This window comes from Lissotriton helveticus, chromosome 5_1 (assembly GCF_964261635.1).
Source record: "Lissotriton helveticus chromosome 5_1, aLisHel1.1, whole genome shotgun sequence".
Lineage (NCBI taxonomy): Eukaryota > Metazoa > Chordata > Amphibia > Caudata > Salamandridae > Lissotriton > Lissotriton helveticus.
The window spans coordinates 538,941,980-538,955,229 of record NC_136065.1 but is presented as its reverse complement, the minus strand read 5'-3'; the positions used below and the strand labels follow the sequence as shown (position 1 = coordinate 538,955,229).

Sequence of the window (13,250 nt, the reverse complement as noted above, 5' to 3'; positions counted from 1 at the left end):
CAAAGGTGTGCCAGCAATTAGAGATATCAGGAATGCCCTGTATGTATGTTAGTAAAAATGTCACATTCCTGCCCTCTGCATTTGACGCATGGCAGTGCAGCAAGTTGCCTTGCTATTTGTCTTGCTGCATTGTGTTGTATCAAATCTTAGTAAATCTGACCCCTGGGCAGGGTGGTGTGAGAACATCTGATTCAAGAGGCAGAGTGTCTCTATTTGCCATAAAAAATGACACCATGCTGATTAACAGTAAAAGGATATCAGCCTGATTCATCAATCTCCCGTTTTGCGAGCCCCTAATAGCGATTCATAACGAATCGCTATTAAGGACTTGCAAAACGAGATTCATGTAGGAATTGCATAAAGAAATGCGATTCCTACACATTCCTTATTTGCGATTAGCAAATTGCTAATCGCAAATAAGGACTAACTCCCCATTCATTCCTATGGGCCAAAAGGCCCATAGGAATGAATGGGGAGTATTCCTTATTTGCGATTAGCAATTAGCTAATCGCAAATAAGATAGCAATTTAAAGGGTGCCAGGGGTGTCCAAAGGACACCCTGTAGCACCCCTTAAATGCAAATTGAAACAGGTGTTGCGCACACACATGTCCAAAGGACATGTGTGTGTGCAACATGCAACTTAGAAAAATGCTTTTAAAAGCATTTTTCTAAGTTTTCGCTATTTACCACGAGGTTTGACCTCGCGGTAAATAGCGGGCCGACATTGCGAATTCGCAATTTTTAAATGGATGATAAATTGCATTTAAGGAATCTCAAATAGAGATTCCTTAAATGTAATTCCTCGCAAAATAGCGAAATCGCTATTACCGATTTTTGCATTTGGGATGATGAATCCCAAATGCAAAAATAGCGCTCGCAAAGGGCCAGATTCTCAGAATCTGGCCCTTTGCGAGCCGATTTCGGCTTGATGAATCAGGCTGTATGTTTTTAACATTGACATTCTATTGAATAAAATATAGGTGTTATACTGATTTATAGGTCTTAATTGGTGAATGTAAACTTTTCTTATTGAAGTAGTTAAAACAGTGTAACACCATAAACACTGCAAAATATCATCATATAAATTCCACTGAATTAACAAGAATTGAGTTGGAGTACATTGGTGCTAGACAAAGACATGGAATCTCTTTAATGGAGTTCATGCAATTCTCAGACCATCTTTTTATTGTTTTTGTAAACTAAAGTCCTCAGCAGTGGAAGCATGTGCAAAAACAGTACATGTCTGTGTTCGCCAACTCTAGTCTCCGGAGAAGGTTGAAAGAATAGATTAGATTCCGGTCTCTTTCAATTTGTTATATTGACAACAAGGGTCACACTTGTCAAATATGATATGTGTTCTTTTTCCCCAAGGCAACACCTTCACACTCGAATTAGAGGACCTTTAGTCTGTTCGTAAAATGATCTCATGAAACAATGCATGCTTAATGTAGTGGCATTTACATTAACAGTCTCACTTCTTATTTTCAAATACATATCTTTTATTACTTTAGTGCTTTCCTTATCATTGCGATCTTTCTCTTTGTAGCGACTCCCTTCTTTTTCTGTATATAGTTTTTTTTATCTTGGTGCAAAGTACCACAGTTTTTCCTAAATTCTGCTTAGCACTCACTGGGACCAGTACTGGCATGACGTAGGTGGTCAGTAGGTAAATACTTCCCAAGCCACCCATGTTTTCGAGTGTCCGACTCCGTTCCCACTAAAAAATAATTAATAGATTTTAAAGCAAAAGTGCCTTCTTTATTTATGAGGATGCAGCTAATATGACGAATTATACAAATTGTAGAAGATGCTGGATTTTTCCATGTTACTACTTTCCATATCGGACATTTAGTTTAAACTTAAAAGCAAGTCCTCCTGATATCCCCCACCTTCGATGTGTTGATCTGACAAGCTTACCTAATCCCTCTCTCAGCCGCCATTTTACATTGTAATTTAGTGAAGTAACACCATTTTTCAAATGAACCTCCGTACTACGAGATTTTTTTAAAGAATTTGCGCAAATAAATTAAATTTAAATGCATTGTGGTTTGTATCTGCGATCTCTTTTGTATTTCTTTTTGAAGAAATTGACATCTCTGGATAGCATCAATTAATTCTTTACTTTCCTCATAAAGCTAACCCCAGGGGTATAGCCTTCTACCCGAGGACAGAATTAATCAGACACTAAAACTTATTGTCTTTCATTCTGTCACCATTTAAAGGAAAATTGTTTCATTTTTTCATATCTCCAATCTACATCATTCTGGTAGATGTCCCCAGCACCACGAAATGTTATCATGGGTGGAACTTAATAGTTTTTATCTTGTGAACTTTCTGTAATAATCCTGAAAACTATTTTGAATGAAGTTTTGAGCATGTTGGTTTCACACAACAATTAGTACTTTCCTGTCCCTTTTAAGTTGTTTTGATGAAAGAAAATATCACCAACTAGATGGAGGAAAGTCAGCAATGGGGAAATAAGTGGCTTGCACGTGCATAGTTTTTTTGAATCCCCACTACTTGCTTAATGTATAATGCTTTGTTTAAATCATGAATGGTATAACACTGCTTCCATCGTATCTGAAATTAACCTCAAATAATGGCATAGCTCTTTGATGGTCATGTTATGCTTTCTTCCCATTTTTGGTCACAAACGGTTACCATCCAAGCCTTGTTGTGAGTGTGTTACCGAATCAGGGGGCATATTACCAAGCAATAGCGATAATTATCGCTATTGCTTGATTAGAGACAAAATTTTACCGCTGAGCTGCGGCGATTTTTATCGCAGATAAACCTTGGTATTACCAAGGTTTATCGCAAATGCGATAAAAAACGGCCGCAATGCATGAATATCGCTGAAAAGTCAGCGATATTCATGCATTAGCAAGCTAATGCTCTTAGCCATGTTATCCACCTCCCATTGGATAACATGGCTAAGAACTGCTCAGGGCAGGTGTTAGCTTTTGGAGATATTCGCGCTTAGCGCGAATATCTCCAAAAGTTGGTAATAGGAGATAGCGATGTTAGCGACTGTTTCCAGTCGCTAACATCTTGGCACGCCCACTTTGCATGTCATTAGTGATAAATATCACTGACATGCAAAGTGGGGCCCAAGATGGTCGCTATCTCCTACTAGCTGTTGCTAACTGTGTTAGCGACAGCTAGGTAATAGGGAGATAATTTTATCTCCGCTTTCTTGGCTTTTAAAGCCAAAAAAGCGGAGATAAACCCCCTTGATAATATGCCCCTTGATTTTCCTGTTTATCTTGATTATCCTTATATAAAATTCTAATGTAATTCTTAACCTGAGGGAACATATATATTTATAATTTTTCACAGAAGGATTGTATGAGTGGATTTGTTTTCACCCCAGCGAGTAGCCTAGCCATTAGACAACATAACAGACCACAGCTAAAAGTTTGTTGTACTATTTTCCAGCGCCTGGAGGCCCATTATTAGCAACAGAGCACTACATATTATTGATTCATTCATACAAATACAAAAATGATTAAGAATCGCAATAAGATGTTGCTTACCGAGAATGTATATATCTGTTGCCGCTCCCTGTCAACCGGCTGAAGCAATGTGAGGTACCGTGTGATACCAGACTGGGTCACAGTAAAGTAGGTGGTATAGTCATTTAAGGATAAATGTAGTAGGGGGTCTTTTGTCTGAAAAACAAAGCAAAAAATATATTTTCCATGAATTGCACTGACAGCTTTAAGACATATTTTAGTGAATAAGTAGTGCACTATACACATTCTATATCTGTATAAAAAAGGAATCACATATTATATATTGCAGAGTAACAAAACCAGAAGCAAAGAAATACCATTATTGCAAATTGGACTGGATCAAGAGGCCTGGGTTAGTATTTCTTCTAATTCTTGAGAAGCTTCTTAGAGAATTGAAGAATGTTACACTATTGAATTTGCTGACTTCGAGATGGAAGTAAATGACTTCATTTTAGAGACTAGCAGTGACGTTATTTTATTAGGGTAGTATGCCTTAGACCACAGGTTTTATTATTGATTTAGCCAAATAAAAGTGAAGTCATTTCTGTATCTGCAGAATGTTAAGGAGAGGGAATCATGCAGCGCTAGAGCTGAAGTGATGAATGATGATAGCTGCATACTGTCGGACCTTTAGGTACCTGACTAAAACAAGGGGGTGACAAAGTCAGATTATGTGCGAGGAATGGGGAGGAAAAAAATTCTGTAAATCTGTTTCGAGGGGGGGGATTTTTCTAAGTTTTTTTTTAAATGGCTGAATATATATAGATGTGGTAAATGATTGTACTTGCAAAAAGGAAAATGGAGCATCACACATAACCTGTATCATTCATGCATCAAGGAGGAAAACTGATTTCTAACTAGCATTGTTAATCTATGCATCTATCAATGTATCTGTCTTTCTGTTTGAATTTTTAAACAGAAAGACACAATGAAAATGTACTAGCTAGCAGCCGCGGTCAGTAGTGGGATGACCTGCAGGGCGGTGACGTGGGAGGGGGAGGGGCAGGGTGGGGGTGGTAATGTATGGATTACGGATTTTTACAGGTAAGTAAACATAAATAAATAAAACAAATTTCGTTGCGAGCACTGCATCGCATTTGGTGATGCAGTGCACGCAACAAAATTTGTTTTATTTATTTATGTGTTTACTTACCTGTAAAACTCTGTAATCCATACATTACCATGCCCCACCCTGCCCCTCACCCTCCCCACGTCACCGGCCTGCAGGTCATCCCACTACCGACCGCGGCTGCTAGCTAGATTTAGGGCCATGTTTATCATCATATCACGCAATGCAGGGCAGCGCAGCGCAGCAAGTTACCTTGTTGTGCTGTACTGCATGATAGGGAAAGGCGCGGTGCTTAACATGGTATGGCGTATTCTAGCCTTTTCCCAGTGCTGGTGCACAACGTGCTGCCAAGGGTCAACGAAGTCACTCTTGCACCATGGTACAAGGGTGCCTGCATTGTTAGCATGATTGTTTTTGGCAGGAAGTGGCACCTTCCTGCACAAAAACAGGCATTTTCCTCTTCAAATAAAAACAAAATAACGAGGAAAAATAAATATATTTCTCCTTGTTACACCCTCCCTAGGGATGCCTAGCAGTTTTGGTGCATTCCCAGGTCTACACTTATGGTAAATATGGGAATGTGTCAAAATCCATGGGTTTTGTGTGGGAACACCCACGCACCAGCCATAGAATGCCTCCCTGGGGCAGAGTAACGCAATGCAGTGATTTGCTTTCCGTTACTCTGTTTTTTCCAAGCCGAATCGAATCTTAGTGTTTGCTTCTCTTTTGCGCCACATTGCATGGTGCAAACGCAAGACAACCCCTAGCTAAATATCCCCCTTAGTTTTTTAAATATGTGTAGTTGATATGCTAAAACAGAATTTATAGACAAAAAGTGATGAGATAAATAGCATGTATATTTGAATACACTTACTTACTGCTTACAATAACTAATTAATGCAATTTAGAGGAAGAACTTTACTGTAACTAAAATAATGAACAACTGCTAGTCTTAGGTTTGGCAAACAAACTCTGTCCCATCCTCCCATGCTAAAATAGAAAGGAGAGAAGAACATTGGAGAAACCTAGTTGATTGGGGAGCAGCAACTTTTCTGACCTATTAACTTATTACACTAAGCTTTCAGTAATGTTCCCCCTTTGCTGATCAGTCAATAGGTAGACACGACGATACACAGGTAGATAATACTCGTCACTCAATAGAAGTTTGGTATTCATTATTACCAGATAACATGATAACAGTTTAAGTAGAGTTCTAAGCTTCAATTCTTGCCATTGAAACTCAATTTGTTGTTTATATTCCATAACAAAATATTATAGTAAGGTGGCCCCTCCACTTTCTATGATTAGATGACAGAATTGCCTATGCTATTTGTAGCAGTGTGCATTTACATAGGGGTCGATTCCGATCCGGTAAAATAATCCGGCGTACGAATCGTATCCGGAGCCGTTTCCGTACGACTCGTACAGACGCCGTACGACCGGACGATTCCGATCCCGATCGGCCGACCCGTACGCGATTCGTACGGTACACGTCGATTCGTACGGAAAAGCGCACGATCACCTACACACCGTACGGCGCGTACCCCCCATGATCGCAGGGGTACGCGGCGTACCCCTCTGGTCATGCGGGGTACGTGCCGTACACCCAGCGTACATGGGGTACGTGCCGTACACCCACTGTACATGGGGTACGGTGCGTACCCCATGTACGCTGGGTGTACGGCACGTACCCCGCATGACCAGAGGGGTACGCCGCGTACCCCTGCGATCATGGGGGGTACGTGCCGTACCCGGGGGGGGGGCGTTCCGTACCTGTTTCGGCGCGAACTCTGCGTTTACGACTGTTTTCGGCTCCCGTAGGAAAAGGGTCGTACGGCGCGTACCCGACACGAATCGTACTTGCTGGGTCGTAAAAACGTGCCGCGATGTCGCGTACAGCGGGTTCCGAGTGAGATTCGTATGGAGATTTGAGTCGTACGGAGTCCTGTACGACTCGTACGGAGTTCGGCACCTAGTACGGATCGTACTTCATCGTACGTACGGGACGTCTACGGATACGATTCGTACGGGGAAAAAACTCTCCGTACGACCATTCGGAGCACATTTTACCGGATCGGAATCGACGTCATGGTGTCTCTCTTCCTCTTATTCTGTTTTAGTACCCCCAAAGTACTTGCTCTCATCTCAAAGAGATAGAGCATGCATGTGTAATGAAATGTCTCTTTTTGAATGATCAGCCCCATTTTTTGTGGATTGTTGCTGCTGGATTTTTGACAATTTGCATTTGGGCATTTGTTAACCTGGCCTTAGTGCATGTGCTCTGACCCCTAAAGCATGTTGAAATGCATATCTCACTTACCTATATGTCCCTAGTATGTAAAAAAAAAATTGCCCCGGTGCCTATAAGTTATATGTCACTTGTGGACGGCACCACCCATTATGCCACCCACTAAAGTGACAGTGCAAACTGCAATTAAACCTGTCAAAATAAACTGTTTCTGACAGGTCAAAACTCCCTTTGAAATACTATCAAGTCACCTGTACGTAGACCTAATAAGTCCTATGGGTGGGTGCATGGTATTTAGAAGTAAGACATAGAAATTCAAGATTACACGTCTTTACAGTAAAAAAAGCTTCAAAGGCTATTTTTACTGTAGCAAGGCTAGCTGTTCCATTGTAAAGCAATGCATTGAATTATTACATTTAATTATGGTAATTTCAGCTAGGAAAGAGGAATGTAATTCAAATACTCTTTTTAATAGTAATTCAATGTAACAGTAAAATCACTTTTTTATAACTATTAAGGACAAGTTACATTTTCCTCTGACTAAAGCCTCCAGACAGGCTCTGCACAGAGGAAGAATGGTTCTGCAATTTTGAACTTAGGTAACGAGGTGCAGTTAGGAATTGTTTACTGTAAGGCAAACAAGACTGCAAACATAGTTAGGGTTACCTCTGAGAAAATGTTTTATATTGATCAGGGAGGGAGAGGAGTCTCCCCACCCAGAAGCTAGTGCCAGACGCAAATGTGAAAACCATGGGGTACCTTCTTCAGAACACTCTGGACCTGTGTAAGAACAGAAGAAGACTATACTTGCTGTGTGAACCCTCCAAGGAGACATGACAGGCTTGTCCTGCTCCCACTTGTACCCAGAGCAAAGAAGTGGACTCCAAAGGTCATTTGGCTGACCTCCTGCTAAGCAGAGGCGGCACAACAAGTTGCAAGAAGCTCTTTTCCTGAAAATCCTAGATGCCCAGTTCCATTGGACATGACCTGGACTCTGCTTGTGGCTTCTGCTAAAGTGAGTTTTGATCACCAAGTGCTGTTCCTGAGGTCATGTGATCCTTGGCTGTGTCCAGGGCCCTACTGGCCATAGCGGGCACCGGGCAATCCCCCAGTGCGCCGCAGGGGTGGGGGCCGGTTTTTGGCCACTGGGGGCAAAAGCGGCCCTGGTAACAAAATCGGCCGAAAACCAGCCCGGCTCGGCGGCACCTCAATGACCCCCCCCAAGTGGGGAGGGGGGCGGCCAAGCACTTTGCCAGGGCCGGTTGTGGTTCCCAGTCCGGCCCTGGCTGTGTCAAAGTTTACACCTCTTAATCTCCTGAAACACCAGTATCTTCAAAACATTTTGGCTGCCAAGACCTCCGGAGACCTAAAACTAACCTACCAAGTCAATCTGACGAAGTACCATTGCCACTGAGAAAAAGATTCCAGTTTCTGTCGCTCCAAGGTATTCCGTAGCAGCAAATCTGTTTTAGCAGGATATCGGAGGGAGGGTATCCAGTCTCATGGAGCCCTGTTACGCACTATCTTGCAGCACTGCACAGCTGGAGGAATCCAAGCTGCAAAAAAGTGTGAACACAGAAATCTTTACAGAGTGAAGGTGCCATGTGCATCTGGCCGGCACGGGACCTTTTCTGGGCACACGTTTTGAATTCCTCCTGCTGTAAACTTTCCCACCATAAGTCAATGGCTTTATTAGGACCTCCTTCAATGGATCTCTGGCCTCTTGGAGCACCTCGGGGCGAGAGCCTACTACCTTCCCTCACGGATGATTTCTGACTTTTATTCCAGAGACTAAGGCCCAGATTTAGAAACATTTTCAATCATGTTTGTGTTACTTTTTTAATGCAGACCCGGCACAAAATGTTTTGAGATTTCCGAACAAGTGCAAATTGGAATTGGTGTTAGTTTGAAAGAAACAGTAACGCAAACCAGTGTGAAGCACTGCTTTGCATAACTATTCTTCAAGGAGGTGTTCCATGGGTGGTCCATGGGTGTTCCTTTGCTACAACTGTTGGAAGGGGTTACCAGTAGTCGTAAATATGCATCTACCACTGGCATTAAGGCCACTTACACAGTCTAGGGCTCAGAATAGGTCTCAGTACGTATTCCCATGCTCAACCCTTGGTAGCTTGGCTGTGAGCAGGTATTCTTAACTTAAGTGACACGTATATAAAGCATTTAAAAACCAAGAGTAAGTCCTTTGCAATATTCTTTAAATAACATTATTTAAACGATTCCCGTATATTTTTAATGAGAATGGCATGCTTGAATTTAAGGTAGAGCCAGTCATGTGGCAAGATTCTGTCTTTAAAAGTTGCAGTTCCCGGTAGGAGACGGGGTCTAAGACTGTTGTTTATTTTACAAGCACAGTGATTTAAGAAGAAGTTTGCATCAATTATTACTTATGACACAACAGACCTCTTTCATCAGCATGGGTGAATTCCTGTACAATGAGATAGGCATCCATTTTCAACTGCTGTTGGTAGATAAATAAAAATGGTTTTTGGTCGTCAGTAATACAATTAGTTACTTTAAACCTACAGCACCTTTGTCAGTGTGATTTAATCCCTTGTTAACGATGCACAATTGTTTAGTTCCTGTAAAAGTTGAATTAGTATCATCATTTGAGATATTTCACCATTTTTAATGACAGAAACATTTCTCTTCAAATCCTGGCATCTATTTATATATCGCAAGGTCATCACGCTTATAAATTATTATTGTTTACGCTGTCCTTGTCAGCATAATCTTTAAAACTAGACATCCATTTTGAAAAATATAAATTGTCCATGGTGTTTCTATAGGTAGTCCAATGTCAGGTAGCTAGGCTATGATACAGAAATTTGGGGGCTTATTTACAAGCCCTTTGAGCCGCCGGTGCGTCACTTTCTGTTTCGCACCGGTGGCGCATTTTGCTGCCCCATATTTACAAGGACACGAAAGCCACCCTGCATGGCTTTTCCTGTCCTTGCATATACGGCCCCTTTACGTGCAGGACTTTGCGTGAAAGGGGCGCTTCATAGGTGTTGCCCATGGAACGTGACACATTTCCAGATTTACGAGAAATCGTACACCTGGAAATGTGTCTGAGTGCTATGCCTTCCCAGGGGTGGCGTAGGGAGGTGCAACGAGGAGAAATGTATTTATTTTTCCTCTTTTTTTCCCCTTTCCATGCGTGTTGCATTCCGCAGCACACATAGAAAAAGGAAATCACCTCTTATGATTCTTTATGTGCAAATAAACACTCATTAAAAAAACGTACGTTTTAAAAGTTCAATATGTGCTAATGTAGCATACATAAAAGTTGAAAAACGCCATTTCAGATTGGTTATGTACAGAAAGGGACACCTTCCTGCACATAAACAATCATCCTCGTAACGCAGGCATCCTTGACCATGGTGAAAGGGTGCCTGCATCTGAGCATGGCAGCTAATTGTGCACCAGGGGAGAGCCAAGGGATCTGTCATGTCCTTGTAGATAGTTTGCATCCCTGTGATTTGAAAATGCTGCAGCACTTTCTTGTAAACGAGGCCATAAGTCATTTGAGTTCTCCATAGTGCCCTCTTTTCACTGTAGACTTTATAATTTTGAGGTTGACACATTTTAGTCAATTGATTTCTGGTCTCTTCAGAACAAGATAGGGTAGAGAGAGACCTTTTCACTAAAATTAAGTACATGTGGATACCCCTTAAATGGTAATTGGATATATGATCACATAGTCAAACAGTCTACAAATCCATTTCTTGACTTCTGTTTGTGTCCATTAAGAAATGTTTTTAATATAATTTTCGTTTTAGTTTTTCCATAAGCAATAACAAGAAACATTTGTTCATCTCACTCAAGCTGACATATTCATAACAGATAGGCAATGATATATTAGGGTTACATTCATGTAAGTACTTCTTCAAACATATCAAGTTTTATAGATTGAATAGCAATGTACAAGTCTACCCTTAATCAGTAGCATTATCCCGAGCAGTATCCTCGTCCTAAATATTTGGTTCCTCATATTTTCTCCCAAGTGTCTGATCCTCACTCTGATGATGTAGTGGTTTTGCGCAATTGTAAGTATACTCTACTAAACTCCCAGATATCGCTAGATCGGTCCTTTGGGTGGATAAGGGCACTGTATTCCTCGATAACTGTGCAACAAAAGGCCATATCATTTAACCATGCAGGTTCCTTGGGGGCTACAGGTGACATCTATTGCACCGCTACCTGTCACTTTCCAAATAGTATGGCCATTAATGTAAATTGGTGGATGGATTTTATGTAAATATCTATTCAGCCATAGCAAGGCCAATTCCAGTGTGAGGTTTAGAGGAATCTTCAGCATCTCTGTCAGTGTAGAGAACACTTTTCCTCAATATGGGAACAGAGGAGGGCAATCCCAGGCCTACGCAGGAAGGTTGCGTTAATTGTCTTACATTATTTGCATCGTATGACACTTCCAAATGGAAAAAAGGGCAATTCAACAATATGGTGAAAGAATTTAAAATGGATGAGCTCATGTCAATGCATGAAGTGGGTGATGTTTACTTGAGCGCAGAACCCCTGTCAAGCCTATTCTGGGATCGCCTTTCCCAAATGAATTTCTAATTCCCTTCTAGAAGCATATGTCTGAGGTACTGTGGCGTTCGCCACCTCTTGATGTAAGGAGGAGATCGTCTTAGCTATGTCTTCTCTCTGAAGCAATTTCGTGAGTACTCTCAATTTTGTTCAGCCTCAAAGAAGATAGTCAGATCGGTTCTCAATGCATCATGATGCAGACTGCGATACAGTAGTACAATCAGATTGTTATTTTGACTCCACTTTGAAAATGCCGAAGACGCAATAATCTTTGCGTCCGGGAACAGATCTCCTAGTGCCACCACCTCCAATTTTATCAATAGCATGATCATCGACTGTTTAGATAATGGTAGGAGGAAGGGGTTATTGTCTATTGACAGGATTGGTGAGTTTACTCTATCCATTTCTAAATGGTTTACAATGTGTCATCATGCTCTGGTCATATTGACCACCACATTCACCTCCTCTAGGGAGGGTTTCCAGGCTATTACCATAGTAAATGAGTCTGGCCTGCCAAGAGTACTCCCGAGCTTACCATGTATAAATCTTCCAGTGTCATGATACCAATATTGTGCATAGTGGGCATGTGCCACAAGTTAATAGAGTTATGGATGGATAGAGTTATGGATATGGTATGCCCTTGTCTAATGGTTGTGTCAGTACTGGCCAGTGGATATGTGGCTGCTTCTCGCCCAAAATCAGTCTGGTGAGTAACTGTTGTGGTTGATGGATCAAGCTGTTAGGCAGAGCTATCGGAATGTTGGCAAATAGATGGAGAAATTTCAGTAAAATTACAATGTTAATTATAGTGATTCTCTCAAGCAACGATATAGGTAGATATCATCATCTATCCTCTTGTGTTTTAAATGATTCGAGTGTTACCAGAAGTTTTGTCTTGCTATCTTTCTTATATCTCTTGTGATGTGGACCGCTAAAGGTTTAAAACCATCCATCATCGAGCGCAATGGGTATTCGTCCTACCAGGATTGAAATTGAAATATTTCTGACTTGTCCCAGTTAATTTGTAGGGCCGAGTAGATCACAAATTATATGATGTTTCTAATGAGAGGATTTATATTTACCTCTGGATGCTGGAGGTACAGGATTATGTCATCTGTGCATAAGGAGGACAGTAACAGCCCAGCCCCACTCAAATCCCCCTATAGGGGTGTAACTCCTGTACCCACCATTAACCCTGGGCAAAGCACTAAGCTAAACTCGCTTAGTTTGCGAAGTTTGCGCAACTTCGCACTACGCAAACTGCACGTAGCACAGTGCGAACTCGCGTAGCGTAGCGTAGAGCAGCGGTCATTTTTTGCTTGCTCGCGGTCCTCAGCGTCAAGTTGGTGACCGCGACAAAGCAAAATGACATCCTGGCAAGACTTTTTCCTCGTTTGCGATCAGCAACATCAAGTTGCCGATTGTGAGCGTGGAAAATAAACCTCCCAGCGAGATTCTCAAGGTGGGGAGGTCAAGTTTTTCATTGTGAGTAGTCGCGTATGCTCGCGACCGCTTGCGATGAGAAACTACCCGTCCGCGCTGAGAAAGCTGCTGCTCGAGTAAAAATCTCCTTGAGCTGCAGAAAACTACAGCTCGCACTGTGCAAGATGCCGTTTTCAATAATTGCACAGTGCCGAATGCTTGTCCACACTGTGCAATCATTGAAAATGGCATCTTGCACAGTGCGAACATGCTACTACGCAGTTCGCATAGTGCTATGCGTAGCTCGCGTAGTGCAAAGTGCACTTTCTGTAGCTACACGTAGCGCTACTTCGCGAACTACACACAGCCCTACCCAACATGCCAAAGGCTCCACTGCCAAGGCAAAAATCAGAGGGCACAATGGAC

General features: G+C 41.8%; 1 protein-coding gene across 1 annotated transcript in view; it reads right to left on the bottom strand.

Annotated features, from left to right (window-relative positions):
• The window catches only part of PCDH15 (protocadherin related 15), a 2,579,312-nt gene that overhangs the window by 1,045,486 nt on the left and 1,520,576 nt on the right, over window positions 1-13,250 (bottom strand). Inside the window, exon 12 of the mRNA XM_078642873.1 lies at window positions 3,538-3,672. Within this exon, the coding sequence (XP_078498999.1) occupies window positions 3,538-3,672 (135 nt within the window). The remainder of the gene's footprint in view (window positions 1-3,537; window positions 3,673-13,250) is intronic.